We start from the raw sequence: 16,550 nt of genomic DNA, 5'->3' as shown, positions 1-16,550 counted from the left end.
TGATGCGGTCAAAATTTCGTTATGCGACCAAGCCAGGTGGCCATGGCATTTTTTTTTGCATATCTTTCGTGTACGTATAACAATATTTACGAGCACCGGATGAGCTATTCAGACCAGGAAACGCACAACGCCCATGCGCGGGGAAAAGAGGGCTTTCTGGGTAATGAAGTATACTCGTGCTCGCAACAGCATCCCCGGTAGCAACTCTATCATAGGCGCCGTTCGAGGGGATGCGAACACAGATGCTACAAGCTAAAATGAGCCGCTAGCCAGCGCCCCCGAAGCTCCCATGAGCAGCGGTGCGATCGCTGATAAGACTGCTGCTCGTTGGCAAGTGGTCGTGCGTTCTCCGATTGTGAGGACATTTGTGTGCATCATTTTCGGAATATTTTGAAGGGAATAGTACGACAGCAAACAGCCCATCGATAGCGAACGTGAGGGTGGAGTGTTTGTTCTGTTTACGAGTGCGTTGTGTGGAAGAAAAAAAAAACCGAAGCCCCTCTCCCCTCGGCGAAATCCGCCCAATTTTAGTTAGATTAAACACTTTATTTCTATTAAACCACTCGTTATTTATTACTTTGTCAATATATGGCGAATTATAAGAAGTAAAACATTTTTTTCAATCCAATATCCTGTTTTTGGTGTTTTTTTCAGAGAGTTGGAACGAATTAATTTGTTTCCCATTCATTTCAATGGGAAACTTTACCTCGAGTTACGAGAAACTTGTCATACGAGCTCAGTCCCGGAACGGATTAAGCTCGTATGTCGAGGTACCACTGTATTTTTTAATTTGTCGGTGTAGAGTTTATTAGCAAGGTTTGCACCTGCAACTGTTCTAACTGTTTCATTGCATTTCCCACCATACCTTTTGAAGATAGTAATGACAATTCTTAATTCTAAATATCAAAATTAGGGCTTGATTTGAAGTGTTTTTTTATATAACAACAAACCTCAAATGAAAATCGTGCATGACTAGGTCATGATGGTCTATTTATTAAATTGCATGCAAACTATTCACTTTTTTGCAGCTTAAAAAGATTGAGCGATTTAGGCAATAATTTAAATGGAATCCCTGCAATTCTCTGATGCAGAGCTACGTCTGAATCCTTGTGTTCCACCGCCCAACCTTCAGCGAATGCACTCTTGAATGTAAACGCAAACGTGTTGCCAGAAGTGTCAAATATCTGCCAAAATGTCCTTTTCACCGTGCACCTGCGCTCAAACCCCTCCCTCCCTCCCTCTCTTTCTCTCTTTCTCTCTCTTTCTGCGTGTGCATATAGGCAATAAGCTGCTCGGCCACTGCGCAACGATGGAGCTCTCGCAGCGATGGAGATGACGCAAACAGCCTGTGCTCTCCGAAAAAGTGATTCCAAGCGAACATGGCGGCGACAACTTAGACGCGCTCCAAGATGACAACGGCCCACCGGAGACGGGATTCAAGACTTGACGCGAGGCTTCCAGGCGGATACCAGAGCGGCCAGCGGGGGTTGGGGGCTTCACTTTGCTGAGAATCTGCGGCAGGCAGGCAGGCAGGCAGGCAGGCAAGCAGACGCCCCAGCAGCAGCAACAGCAGCACAGGCAGGAACATCCTTACCATCACAAACGAAGGGAGGACACCCGTGCAAAGGAAGGGAGGGAGGAAAAGGAAGGCACAGACGGACGGACGGAGGGACGCGGCATGCGGTCAAATAGGACGCCTTCCCCCCGCGGGGAGACGCGGAGGATGCGGCAAGCTTAAATCCCGCAACCGGACACGGGTAACGGCACCCCGAGGAGAATTAAGCGAGCCGAATGAGTATTGAGACAGAGCAGCCCCCGCGGTGGAGTCGGCTAGGGCAGCACTCTCCTCCTCCTCCTTAAAATATGAGCAGGGGTGCTCGGATGCGTCGACAGCATGACGAAGGCGTCAAATTCCGCTTGGCACCCCGAGGGACCGAGAAGCCGTCCACCGAGTCGGAGCGGGCCCAGAGATGGCGACTGTCGCTTGCCTCGCTGCTCTTCATCACCGTCCTGCTCTCGGATCACCTGTGGTTCTGCGCCGAGGCCACTCTGGCCCGCACCAGGGACAAGCGGCGTTCGGGCCCGATGGCCGAGCAGTCTCGCTCCCTCCGCTGGTGGACACCTTCGGAACCGTCGGGACCCTCATCCTCATCCTCCTCATCGCCACATGACCACCACCAACACCACCATCATCATCCTCCTCCTACTCATGAGCAGCAGCAAGATGCTATTTTTTTAGGGAATTCTACCCAACCTCTGTGGCGGATGGACACCTGTCACCCGGACAGCGTGTCCAAAGACTGCTTCACTTTCACGGACGCGGACACCGTGTGCCTGGGCCTCGGAGGGGGGGACGCCACCGCCGCGCACTCGGCGGCCTATGTCAACCTGAGCGATTTGTACCTTTCTTTTTGTAATTCCTACTCACTTTTGGATTTGTTTTACGGGTTTACCGCTCCGCACCACATGAATTGCACGCTGGATATGGCCATGGGGGCGGACGCGTCGGGATGCGGGCGCTGCATCCGGGCGTACCAGCTTCTCGACCAGCAGGCGGAGGAAAACTACCGGGAGTTCGAGCTCCTGGTGCGCAAATACGAGACGGACGCGTACTCGGTTCGGACGTGCATGGAGGAATGCAAGGTAGGGCGCGCACTCGCACAAGTGGACTTGAGGGGGCGGGTTCGCCGTCGTCCTGGCAACCGCTGGGCATGTCGGGAGATTTGCATTATTTGCTTTTTCCTTTCAAGAAATTGAGCTACACACTTGAAACACGCGTTGCCAGTACGTCTAAAGCAGCGCTTCTCAATCATTTTCTATGACCCCCTTCCCAGAAAGAAGTTAATATTCAATGCAAAAACATTGTATCTTTACTAACATTAAAGAAAACAAGAAAATAGATACATAGTTCAATCTGTTCATCTGTAGCAGAAATTAATTAACATAAAGCAATCATACCTGTCAACCTCTGCCGATAACTGCCCTTATAAATGATTATGATTCCCCTTACAAACCCCCCAAAAACCTTACAAACACCGTACGATTCCCCTTACAAACCCCAAAAAAACCTTACAAACACCGTACAACTCATACGGTGTTTGTAAGTTTTTTGGGGGGTTTGTAAGGGGAATCATAATCAATTATAAGGGCAGTTATCGGCAGAGGTTGACAGGTATGCAATTTGCCTGAATTTAAATAAAAATGCATTCAAAAAAACCTTATTCAAAATATAAGCCGAGGACGACATTGTCATATTTACTCTTCTTGGCGTTTAGTTTCTTTGATATCATCTCAATTTTTGCTCCTTGGCTTTTCATCAAGGTTGTTTCTTAGGGGTTTGTTTACTCACATGGTTCGCTTGGTGAAAAAAAGCCCGACAACATCAGGGCTGTGAGAGCGCCACTGCCACCTATTGTAGTCCATGTGCAATTATACTTAATTCTAGTCACACCTTACCCCTGGTGTTGCACCCCGACACATTATTAGAGAAGCACGAGTCTAAAGATACACATAACGCAATGATAGGATGTATTCAATTATTATTTCAATTCAATTTTATAAAATTTCGTATTTTTGGTTTGATAGCTCATATTTCGGTGCCATTGAGGGCACAATGCTTTCTAATCCAGTTCGACTGGAATGGACTGTTGTCGAGCGTCTTCAATGCCAGGAATGAGTTTATTTTTCTTTTTAATCGCTTTGTCTTGGCTAGCCGAAGTGACGTCTCTTATCTTGAACCCACAAATCTATGGCTGCCAATGTCCCTGTTGGCCGCCTCCTCTTGTCATCTAATCAGCGCCACTAGCCTTTCCTAATGCAATAAGTCTCTGGCAGTGACACGACCGCCTTTTAGCCCCTTTAGCCCAATCAGAATTGCTAATCATCCTCGGTGTCCGAGTGACCTTTGAGAAATAGAGGCTCTCTGGGACCGCGCTTGCTCTGCTGGAGGATAAACACATCATGCCACTTGATATGACAATTATAACCATCCACTGTCATTTGGAATCGTTTTTCTGCACGTTGCCTAACTAGTGATTATCAAGATAGTTTGTTGCACTGGATTCTATGAGGTTGTGCCCTCATGTTGACTTTGAAGGGATAAGATCGTTTGACAACACACGTCCTCAAATAGTGGACAGAAGTTCCTGTTTTCTTTAAAGTGAGAGTACTATTATGTGATGGAGGCGTTCATAGTTTTTCCTCTAAGAATTTTTTTTTACCAGAAACACAAGGAAGTACACATTGACTGCTTTGTCTTGTATTTATCAAATACACAAGATAACAATCCTGAGCATTGAGGCAGATTTTTCATTCATTCATTGTCTGAACCACCTCAACAAAGTTCGCACGGGGTCCAGGAGCCTATCCCAGCTAACGATGGGCAACAGGCAGAGAACACCCTGAATTGGTGGCCAGCCAATCACAGGGCACAATGAGACGGACAACCATTCACGCTCACAGGCATAGCTGGGAGCAATTTAGAGTGTTCAACCAGCCTACAATGCATGTTTTAGGGATCTGGGAGAAAACCGGAGTACCCGGAGAAATCCCAGGCAAGTCTGGGGAGAATATGCAAATTCCATAGAGTGAGGACCCACCTGAGATCGAACCCAGAACTGTGAGGCCGACGCGCTAGCCACTTTTTTAGCAGGACACCTGCTGATTTTTCAAAACCAACATAATATTTAAATTCATGATCATATGACTTTGACTTTGCAAAAATAAAAGAGAAAAATCCCTTTTTATGAAAAGAAACATAACTTTCTTTCCACTTTATTCGTTTCTTCAGTAATCTGCATTAGAATGGGTTGTTTTCACACAGATCACCTGTTTTGGAAGGACAATCTGAGAAAACAAACTTTGGCAATAATAAACTGCATAATATATGTTTGGGGGGGCGGTTGGAAGGACGAAAGTGTTTTTTTGAACATTTTGATTGCCATTGATGCTGATAGGAACCCAACTCATTTGGATTGGATTGGATTGGATAACTTTATTCATCCCGTATTCGGGAAATTTCATTGTCACAATAGCAAGAGGGTGAGGATGCAGAAATAGGAAAGGCATTTTAGACATATATAGATAGGTAATAAGCAGTAGTCTTTCACAAATTGAACTAATACATTGTTCATTGTTCACCCCGCAATTGATGGCAATATGCATCCCATCTATTTTGACTACGAGTCATTATTCACAAATTGAGCCACAAAGAACAAAAGTGGGATAATACCATTTTTGTCATCAACTCCTGCCATTGATGATGATTTAAACTGACAAGGCAAGCAGCGATCATTAATAAATTGAAATACTGAGTGAAGAAGTTGGCTAACTCCAAATCATTGACTGCCACCATTGTAATAGAAGTCCAATTAATTTCAACAGGAAGGGTTAAAAGTGACCCTTTACAGATTAAAATACTGAGAGTAAAAGTGGGCTAACTCAATTTTTGGCATTGTATCATTGCTATCCTTTCGACATGGAGAAGATGCCTATTGTTGTCAATGGTACTCAAATATATGATCATTCCGAATTTTAATACATTGAACACTGACAGTACATGAGTTGAAGTTCAATTGTTATCTCTTAATTGGTTTTACACAATGAAGATGAACATGTACATATCACCTATTTAATGTTAATGTCTTGCTTAGTATCCTGTGAGATTTGGTAATATTGGATGATATTGAGATTAAATAAAATCTCTTCCCAGGATCATTTTGGGAATACGTACTATTTATTACACTACATTTCATGCAGATAGCAAACTTTACATTAAATATGTCTGTAATAAATATTATTTATCAATCTTAATATTTCAGCTGATTATAAAATCTGTAAAATCTGAGTAAAAATTGTGACTGTTGAGTAGACTTAAAATTTGAAAACTGGGCTGCCTGTCATCGAAGCAATGACTTTGTCCTGGTTAAAAATGCAAAATTAGATCATGAGTAAGAAGTTATTTATTCATGAATATATATTTTTTTAATGCATTTCCTCTAAAATGGTTTGGGGCAAACTGCCAAAGAAAGTCGAGTAAAGTTTTTCGCATGAAGACAATGATTTATCGTCAGTAGACCAGTTGAACCGACTGTAACTCATCAGTGAACGGTCATGTTTCCGTGCCATTGACGGAGATGGGCGTCATTTTTCAACATGTCAACATCTCGAGCTTCTCAAGGCAGCCCTCCGCCCCTTTGCCCTGTATTTCCTGCAGGTCCAGACCTGAGGATCCTTTCCGGTGTAATTTAATTTGCACTCCCCTAATTCTCTTCTTCTCTGGTGGCTCCGTCTCTAGGGTCATTTGGCGGCATGTCAATCTTCTTCTTCCTTCTATTCATCATTGTCTCTTGGTTACTTTCGCATCCTCTGCTGCTTTGTCTTCCTCCCATTTGTTTGAAGCCACGAATGTCATATGTCCACGTATTTGCGTTTTCTCTATATTGGACTCACTGCCTAATATCACCTTCACAGTCCAAATGGATTAGACATCTATCAGACACTCATTCACACTCACTCCACAGAGTGAGAACCAACCTCGAACCCTCAACCCCATAACTGTACGGCCATTGCATTAACCACTCCATCACTGGGCCGACTCTAGCAAAATTATATTTAGTTATTTATTTTCAAAATGTCTTCTAGTCAGACCGTGACCAAGGGTGTTCGATGATAACCTGGTGCCCTGATCCTCTTGTTGCTCGTGTTTTGTTCCTCTTGTGCTCTTGTGGACAGCTAGCATTGTAGACAAATGAATGTCTCACATTTGTTGCTGTCAATGCGACGTTGAACACAGGTGCCGCATTAGGGAAGTGAGAAAAAGAGGTAGAGGACAAACGGACCCTGGGTGATATGTTGGGAGATATGTTGCTATCATTCTTTCATTCACTTTCGGAAATGCTTTATCCTGACAAGGGTCGAAGGGGTGCTGGAGCCTATCCCAGCTGACGGACACAAGGTGGGTAACAACCTGAATTGTTGGCCAGCCGGTCTCAGGGCGGGAGGAGACAGACAACCATTCACGCTCAGACTCATACCTAGGGGAAATTTAGAGTGTCCAACAAGCCTACCATACATGTCTTTGGAATGTGGGAGGAAACCCACGCAGGCCCGGGAAGAACATGCAAACGTTAAAACTTTTAACGTATATATATTACTTATTACCTATCTATTTATGTCTAAAATGCCTTTCCTGTATCTGCATTCTCACCCTCTTGCTACTGTGACAATGAAATTTCCCGAATACGGGATGAATAAAGTTATCCAATCCAATCCAATCCACACAGGTGGACTGACCTGCATTCGAACCCAGGACCCCAGAACTGTGAGGCTGATGCGCTAACCACTCATCCGTGGGGCCACTGATTTTTATCATTGTTTTACATAAAAGTTCAAACATTAAAATACCATTAACTTTGTAGATACTTTTAACGCATTGATTTCTCCACTGCTACATCGATGCAAGTTTGGTGTAGTGTTTATCCCTTTCACCTCCACCTATGGCACTTGTGTGATTGTGGGTTTTCCACATGGACTTAAGATAAACGCAATACAGCAGATAGAGTTAATTTTAAATTGGACTTCATTGCACGAGGCAGAATCTTTAATCAGTCATTTCAGTTGAACCATAAGCAGTGAAGACTGTACACCCATTAAGTTGAGAAAATACAATATTTACAAAATATATGAGTTTCATAAAAGTATATTTCAACTTTTTTCAGGGGGACTCATAGCTACACTTTTCCCCAGGCCACCTTGTCACACAGGGCTGACATTGGTTGGATGATGAGGAAAAATATAAAATGTATTTTTTTTAATGAATGATGGATGAAGTGGTATATTGTTGAATAATATTTAATGAAGTAGAGGAATTTTGAGTGATATGGAAAAAAATTCAAATGATGTTAAATTGAGTGATGGGGGGTCCAACTGACAACCTTTGTTGTTGCAAGAATTTGAATGTCCCTTTGAAAAGAATGGGAATTTAAACAGAAATGTATAAATTTTGAGGAATCGTTTTTTTTAATTAGGTAAAGTATAACCCTGTTTTGCAGGAACACGCTGACACTTGCAACCTTCACAAACTAAAATGAAATGTTTTGTCTGATGATGTCCACATTAATCAAGTATCTTCTGCGTATTTGGTTTCAGTAGCTACAAAGTTAGAAAAGGAAAAGGATTGGCTCTGAATTTGCTGCAAGGGTCATTCATTTTAATCCTAACTGCCAGCTTTTAATAACATTACCATCAATGTAACAAATGACATTGGAGTGTCCTCCATAATGGAGGATCAGAATTAACTTCCCGCAATAATCGGGTTACTATATACATTCATTTCCGGCAATTTTCAAGCTGGGGAAATACTCTTGCACATAACATGCAAGCATGCATGAACGAGTGGATTGTAGACTATGCATGATTGATTGGATGGATGGTTTCATCTTTACTTTTTCGGGACATTCATCTGGTTTGAACATATTTCTTCTGAATCACTCTCTAATACGGCTACACGATATGGCCTGAAAAAAACCCTCAACATACTGTATATCAGTGGCAGGCCGCCAGGGCCTTCAAGGCCTTCTCTGCTGGCCTAAGAAATAACTGAATCATATATTATATTTTGTCCATCAAAACGTATTAAATAATTACAAATTGTCTATTAGCTTCCTTTCATTGCTTTTCCCCCTGGTTGCACTGATTCCAGATGTGTTTTCATACTGAAGCATTAAACTAATCACATTTCAGCCATTATTTGTTGCCAGGGTCAGAAATCTGACTCAAGGCCTTCACAATCAGTTCTGCGGGCTCTGCTGCATTAAACAAGCGTCGATAACACTGTTGCTTTAACCAATCAGATTTCGAGTTGGCAACACCACAATGCATTGTCGCAGGCATAGGGATACCTCATCGCTTTCACCAACTATGATTGGGTAGTGATTAGCCAGAGCTACCAAACTGTATTTGGAGCAAGCTGCACAAGCAAATATATTGTTGTGATGATTAAAGGCATTTTAAAGACGGACTATGCCAGAAATATGACAGGACAGGCTCGACTTTCATCATTAGCTTCGATGGCGATAGAAAAGAAGGAATAAAGAAAGGAGGATGGATATTGTGTACAGTTACAAAGAATTTTTGGTGAGTAAAATATGGCTATATTCCTAAATAATATTTCAATTGTGGGCCAAGTTCTGATATCTGAAAAGCTCCAGTGTTTGTATTTAATCACTAAATGCTGCTAGGAAGTGGATTTTACCCAATTTTAGTGCAATTTTTGCCGTTTCGCCAGTTACATCCATCGCTGTCTTTTCCCTGGAAAATCACCCACTGGCCCGGTTGTAATGTCTAAAAAGCTCCACTATTTGTATTTAATCATTAAATGCTGCTAGGAAGTGGATTTTACCCATTGAAGGCGCTACGAGAAAATGCACGGACCGCCACTGCTGTATATATGTATAATATGCTATGGTTCCTGAACATTTTCTAACATATTAAGTGCAATAGTTCAATATGCTACACATCAATATTTTTCATTCATTTTCCAAACAGCTTATCCTCACAAGGGTCACGGGGGTGGTGGAGTCTATCCCAGCTAACTATGGGCAGCAGGAGGGGCCCCCTGAAATGATGGACAGCTATTCACGCTCACACTCTTACCTAGGCATGCATGGCCCAGGGAGAACATGCAAACTCCTCAGAGGAAAGTCCAACCCACTGGGGATTGAACTTTCGACCTCAGAACTGTGAGGCAGATGTGCTAACCCTTTTTCACTGGGCTGCCTAAAGATTTTTGTTTTGTATTTCTAGCCTTGCACAATCTTGTTGTTATGCTTAGTTGAATGATTCGACGAGTGGGTGATGTGTTAGCTTTGATTTTTCTCTGGCAAAACAGGAAGCAAAGAGTAGGGTTGGTGGGGGATTCTTGCTGCAGCAGGAATATCCACCCCTTAAAATTGAAATGCACCGAGCACTCAGATGGAAAATTTAGAAAGTTTGTTTTTCCGTATGAGAACATCTGCATCTTCACGCCTTTTTGGGCAGCAACGTTGCAGTGGAAGGCTCTGCAGTTTGTGAAGCAATTGGGATTGGGTTTGTTCAGCAGCATTTGTTCTTGTGAACTGACTCACAGATTTAAAAATAGAATTCCATTAAGTCTGGACTCACTAAGGCAACTCAGCATTATGGCTCAAATGTTGTGATCGATGTGATAGACATCCAATCTGTTTCGACTGGAAGAGGCCGGCAGCGATCATTTCATGGATTGGATGTCTATTGCTATTAATGGCATCCAGACAACCTTTTCATTAGAACATTAACCTAAGAAAACGCTGAGTTGTTTCTTCCTCATCCCTATCCTGTGTCCTTGTCATTCAAATGCTTGTCAAAGGAGTGTCAGAGGTCCAAAATGTGTGTTCACTGCCATTCAGAAAGTACAAACCACTTGAATTTCAAAACGGTTTTAATGCAATTATCAAAAAGAAAAATACATTTCACTTTACCTTGATCTCTTAGCTTTGAGTTACAGTTTTCTAAAAATCTTTTAAAAAAACTTGTTGAACTCCGGACCAACGCCTTTCAACGCTAGTATAGCAGCTTGGTCGTTACACACTGAGTATGTCCGTTCTTTTGATGTTTTCCTTACCTGTACTTCTGGTATTTTACCTTTCTTTTTAATTTGATGTACCTGAGAATAACTTGTCTTCTAAGTAAGCCTGGGCGATATGACAAAAATTGTTATCATGATAAAAAAAGTAGAAATTCTGCAAATTTTGACAGGCATCTTTATTTTTATAAATTTGCCTTCAAACCAAAAGTTGCTGGGCAATATGAAATACATAAAATAATCAACTGAAAACATCATCAGTATTGGCAAGCAGACTATTCGCAGCCACACAAAAAGAAACAATGTGAATTTGCCTCGCGTGGCCATGTAAAAAACATATTTCAAAAAAGTTGGATGAACTTAACCCACACACTCTAACCCAACTTAACAAGTTTCTGATTTTTGCAATGCTTTCATAATATTTGCATGAAATGGGGAAACTCCTTGACATGAAGAAAGAAAATAAGTACAGGCTGTCCTCAAATGAGGAGTGTGTTAAAATAGGTTAAGGACATTTTCAATAAGAATGCTGTTTTGCACAGGCCTTTTTATTTAATTTGTTTTAAAAAAAGACAGGAGATTTTCCTTGGGTCTTTTAGTGAGTCGGCTTGGTATTGTCCTGCATCTCATAATCGCTCATTTTGACTGTGTTATAGTCTTTTTGCTTTCATGCTCCGTGTTATCTGCTCTATTGCCAACCATGCTAAAAACTGCTTTTCCTTTTCTTCTTCTACTGAACGTTGATCTGGAACTAGTGTTCACGTTGCGTCAGCGCCCCTGTTCTTTACGCTGTCCAGGTGGTGTAATTGTAGTTTTAATTCATCACAAGTGTGTATTATTATTGTTGACAAAAACGATTTGACAATAATTATCGTTATCGATTTATCGCCCAGGTATACTTCTAACCAACGTAGCTTTTGGAATGCTATCACTAATGATGCATTGGACAATGCACTCCAGGCCCACGTTGCTACACGCATCAACTCTGAGTGTTGTTGGATACCTCAACACTCGCAATAGTTGGTTGAGACGCTGAGGCAATTTCACCATGATTCTCTGAGGTCTTAAAATCTATTAATTATAGTTATAGTTATAAAGTGGCAGGGTTCATAAGAAAAGAAAGAAGTAGCAGATTATATTCCTAGAAACGCAGTACTTTGTGTACAGTGTAAGGACTTTCATCACCTCTATTAATAAAGGTTACCTGACACCGTATTTTTCTTCCAATATCCTTGACGTCCTGTGCACTGTTGCACTGGTTCACTTGAGAGAGCATAATTAAATCTAACCAATGTTCAGGCTATACATCAGATTTGACAAGGACTTCCTGTTTTGAGTTCCTCTCGCTCATATTAAAGCTACACATGAGCAAACAACAAATGGTTGAAGCTGCTCGGTGGTGTTTGCTTTCCAACTAATCAACAATATCAGACAGCTGAGGTAATACTAATAGTTCCTCTTTTATAACTGACAATTTTCAGTCTGTCTGTTTTCTAACAAACCTTTTGATTCTCACCCACTTTTAACAAGGAAAGGACAACCTAAAATTCCAATTGTTGCTTTTTTGTTCATTAATCATTTTTTGGGATGAAAATAGATCTTAGTCTTAGTCATTTCAAAATGGGTGTCTTCTTATGTTTTCAAATACTCATGAAGCTTTTTTTACAGTTTTAGTCAACAAATACTCATAACATTATAATTTGTAAAATTTTAAAGGGGGCGGCTCGGTGGGGCGAGTGGGGAGCGCATCGGCCTCACAGCTCTGGGGCCCTGGGTTCAAATGCAAGTCCGTCCACCTGTGTGGAGTTTGCATGTTCTCCCCGGGCCTGCGTGGGTTTTCTCTGGGTACCCTAGTTTCCTCCCACATTCTAAAGACATGTATGGTAGGCTAATTAGACACTCTAAATTGCCCTTAGGAATGAGTGTGAGCGTGAATGGTTGTGTGTCTCCTTGTGCCCTGCGATTGGCTGGCTACCAATTCAGGGTGTCCCCCGTCTCTGACCCGAAGTCAGCTGGGATTGGCTCCAGCACCCCCCGCGACCCGAGTGAGGATAATGTGGTTCAGAAAATGAGATGAGATAGTTTCAGTAACAGGTTCCTGTTCCCCTAACGGCACAATAATAATTCTTTCCTTTGCGATTGATCTCAGATCTATTGTAAGATAGAAAGCCTGGAGGAATAGGAAAATGAATCCACCGACAACATTGATGGGGCTGTGAGAGCAGCAAGTCATGTGCAACATCACACGCATACTGTATGTACATACACATACAAAACAAGTCACAGTTCCCAGAGTTCCCAAACACTCTGTTGTCATTCGCGCATCATTGAGTCATCATCGTCATCATCCATTCAAAATCTGTCCTGTTACACAAGGTTCTGAATGTTCAAGCTCATCTAAATGCAGGATGGCGCAGACTTAAAGGAGGATCCATAGGTATAAAGGCTCTATTATAGCCACAATTGTTTTCTAGTATTAAAATATTTTAAAATATGTTACTAGAAACACATAAAAAGCTGGCATTAGTTTAAAATTCATATTTAGTACATGTTTTACCTACAGAGGATGCCATTTTCTACCCAGGCACACTGGGGGTGACCAATTTTGTTGCTCTTAGATAAATAGCTGTGCTCGGTACTAGCAAACTTTTGGATTTGATTTCCGGTGCCCGGACATTTCGTCGGCGGACACTTCGTCGCCAGACAGTTCGTCGACCGGACATTTTGTCGACGGATATTTAGTCGACGGACATTTCGTCGACGGACAATTTTCGTTTTATTTATTGCCTTTTATTTTCATGTCAAAGTTCCTTTAAAAAATCTGAAGTAAAAACTCTCTCTCATGATTATAATTTTGAGAGAGAGAGATTAGCTGGTTGATCGCTTTCAACAAATTATATATGCTACAAAACAATCGTTCGCGAGGTTTAGGTTAGGTTAACCCTAACCCTAACCTTAACTACTAACCTTAACCACTATCCCCTTACCCTAATCCTAACCACTAACCTTAACCACTATCCGCCTAACCATAATCCTAACCACAAACCTTAACCACTATCCCCTAACCCTAATTCTAACCACTAACCTTACGAATTGTCCGTCGACGAAATGTCCGTCGACGAAATGTCCGTCGACGAAATGTCCGTCGACGAAATGTCCGTCGACGAAATGCCCGTCGACAAAATGTCCGTCGACGAAATGTCCGTCGACGAACTGTCCGTCGACGAAATGTCCGGTCACGTGATTTCCAGTCAAAAAGCAACAAGGAGAGTGATATGAGAGTCTATGTAGCTTTCCTTTTTACAAGATGTGGAGAAATAAGTGATAAGATAATTGTAGATGGACACAACTCCCCAGCTTAGGTCGAGCGCAACTTGATATAAACGGTGACTAAAACCAAGTGCTCTTCTGACTATTTTCCCACACATGAAGCCTCAACGCCTTCGGAGAGTTACTGAAATGTGTGGAATAAAGCGCCAAAGACAAGGGACACGGCATGCAGGTTTAATACTACATGATAGTTTTTAAATCAACACACATTTAATATTAAGCGGGACATTAAATGCTCTAGATGCCCCTCGCTGACTGGCAATATGATCAATCTGGACAGCGCTTTTACCTGGCATTAATGGCTACCCATTGGTTACCCATTCTCAATTGTGTGAGGCAGCGAATGTCATGCATTATAGTTTTTGTGTGCTGTAATGCATGGGATATCTGCAAAAATGACCAAACTGCAGGTTTTCATTCTATAGCCGTATTATATATGTAAAGCACATGACATCTCTGGATGCTAACATTCTCCGAATTGTTATTGGAATAAGTTTGATCATCTTAAAACCTACAGTTCTTGACAACACACACTCTTCCTTCATTTTAAGGCAGTTGCTGCATATCGACCAACGTTTTTGTACCACTCTCGTCTCATCCTGTCTTTCCTGTTCTTCATTTTGTGATTTGTTGCGTGAAATATCAGCATTAGTATTTCACCTGGGTTCCAATTGAAATGAATGGCATTCATGTTTATGTCAAGCCTGGCAGTGTAGCCACAATACGTCACTACCTATAGTGCAATTTGAGTACCGAACCAAGCCGAGTTTGACACCCTTGACCTAAATCATTAAATAAACATCTACCAGCATCCATAGTAGTAGAATAAGTTCAAAACAGCTCACATTTAACCACTTGCTGATTTAGCACACATATTCCACTCAGCCTAGCTTGTAGTTTACAAAGCCCGAAGGCAGAGACAATAGCAAATGCTAAAGATTAGAGGGAACACCCAGTGATGTGTGCAGGATCTGACAATATGTGTCACATCCCCAGACGCTTTGTAATTTTCTCTTGGTTTCATTCTATTTATTTTTCTGGGAGGCAGTGGAGTGGGTGAGAACAATTCATTTGAGCACCTGGCCAGCTATATAATCCTCCTTCATTTAATCACACTTTTCTGTCAATGGATGAAAGTGCTCACGTGTGCGTGCATGAAAGTGCGAGATGGTGAACATTGTTTTCCGGAGTTGTGTGACGTGAGTGAAATGAAGTATTTTGTATTTGGTGTGAGCATTTTGGACTGTGGTTGTGGAATATTGGCATTATTATTTTTTTTTATTTAAAAAGAAAATAGCAGCGATCAAAAACATTTTTTCTCATAAAATCCTAAATATTCTGGGAAAATTTCAGATGTTTTTCTCTTGCTGTCAGACCCTCACAAATTACTATAATTGGAATCTATCAATTTTTCTCCCACTATTTTTAGCCCCTTCCAGTGCAATGGATTGAATGTCTGTTGCTGTCACTTGTAGCCGAGTCAATTAAACATTGTAATTTTTTAAAAAAACATGATTAAAATGGTAACTAAATATTAAAAAATAAATAAATAAATAAATTAAAAAAAATAAAATGTTGTTTTTTGTAGGTGGGCAAATGATTGTTCAGCCACCTTTCCCAGTAAAAATTGAATATATGTCAATTACTTAACATATGCAGATATTATGTATGATTGCAAGCAGTGAATTTAAAATGACTGGATTAAACTTGAGTGTCCTTGTATTATTAGCAACATCTTATTATGTTTTGATTGTATGATGTCATTTTATATCATTTTCTTAAATATGACATTGTGAAGTTTTCCACTGAAGCTTTATTTCAAGAAAATTGCAAATCAAATTCATTAGAGTGGCCGGGGAAAATCCCAATTGTATTTTTTTCCCTAAATTGGTCAACCCTAGCTAGAGCAAAGTTCTCACTCATGCATGTGTCGAGCTATGGGTCTTGGATACTAAATACCTCTGTTTTTTTCCCACTTGATTCAAATGATGTCCTGCTCTAACCCGTCATTACAAAGCCTAAGAGGCTGATTATTCACATCATTACTCGGGCAGTACCTAGCAACCCCCTCGGAGGCCTGATATAGCCTTCAAGTGTGTGTATGTGAGAGCGTATCGTTTGGCTATCCTGGTTGAGGGTTTTTCAGAGGAGGCTGTACCCACTGATCTACTTCATCCTCCCCCCTCCCCCTTAAATACGCCCTTGCCCGCAACAACCACCTCCATTCTGACAGTAATTTGATTGTGGATACAGCAGTGGTGGTGAGGGAGTTATTGACAGTTACAGGAAAATGATGAAAATAGATGCCCAAGGAATCCATGTTAAAAATTAATTCAAGTTTTCTATTGCAGGTGATTCAAATAAAAGTGTTTTTTTGCCAACTTCTTCATGTAGTATTTTTTTTGCATTTAAGTGGTTACATTACAAATAGGGAGAGAGAAAAAATATTTAAGATGGAAGTTGTGCACTTGTTCTATGTTACTTTTGTTAAATTAATTATTATAAAAATATATTATATATTTTTTACCTATAGGGAAAGTGACGATTTTTTGTTAATTAAGAAAAACAAGTTGAAAGGTGAATGTTAATTCACCCTTTCTACTCAAAAAAGATTTGGATG

The 16,550-nt window shown here is 41.2% G+C and overlaps 1 protein-coding gene across 1 annotated transcript in view; it reads left to right on the top strand.

The window, feature by feature from the left end:
• Positions 1-1,269: 1,269 nt before the first annotated feature.
• The window catches only part of nalf1b (NALCN channel auxiliary factor 1b), a 71,479-nt gene continuing 56,198 nt past the window's right edge, over positions 1,270-16,550 (top strand). The window contains exon 1 of the mRNA XM_077617758.1: positions 1,270-2,643. Coding sequence (XP_077473884.1) covers positions 1,864-2,643 — 780 coding nt within the window. The 5' untranslated portion in view covers positions 1,270-1,863. The remainder of the gene's footprint in view (positions 2,644-16,550) is intronic.

The sequence above is a fragment of the Stigmatopora argus genome, chromosome 13 (genome assembly GCF_051989625.1).
Source record: "Stigmatopora argus isolate UIUO_Sarg chromosome 13, RoL_Sarg_1.0, whole genome shotgun sequence".
In the NCBI taxonomy this organism is placed as follows: Eukaryota; Metazoa; Chordata; class Actinopteri; order Syngnathiformes; family Syngnathidae; genus Stigmatopora; species Stigmatopora argus.
This window is presented reverse-complemented; position numbering and strand designations above follow the sequence as displayed.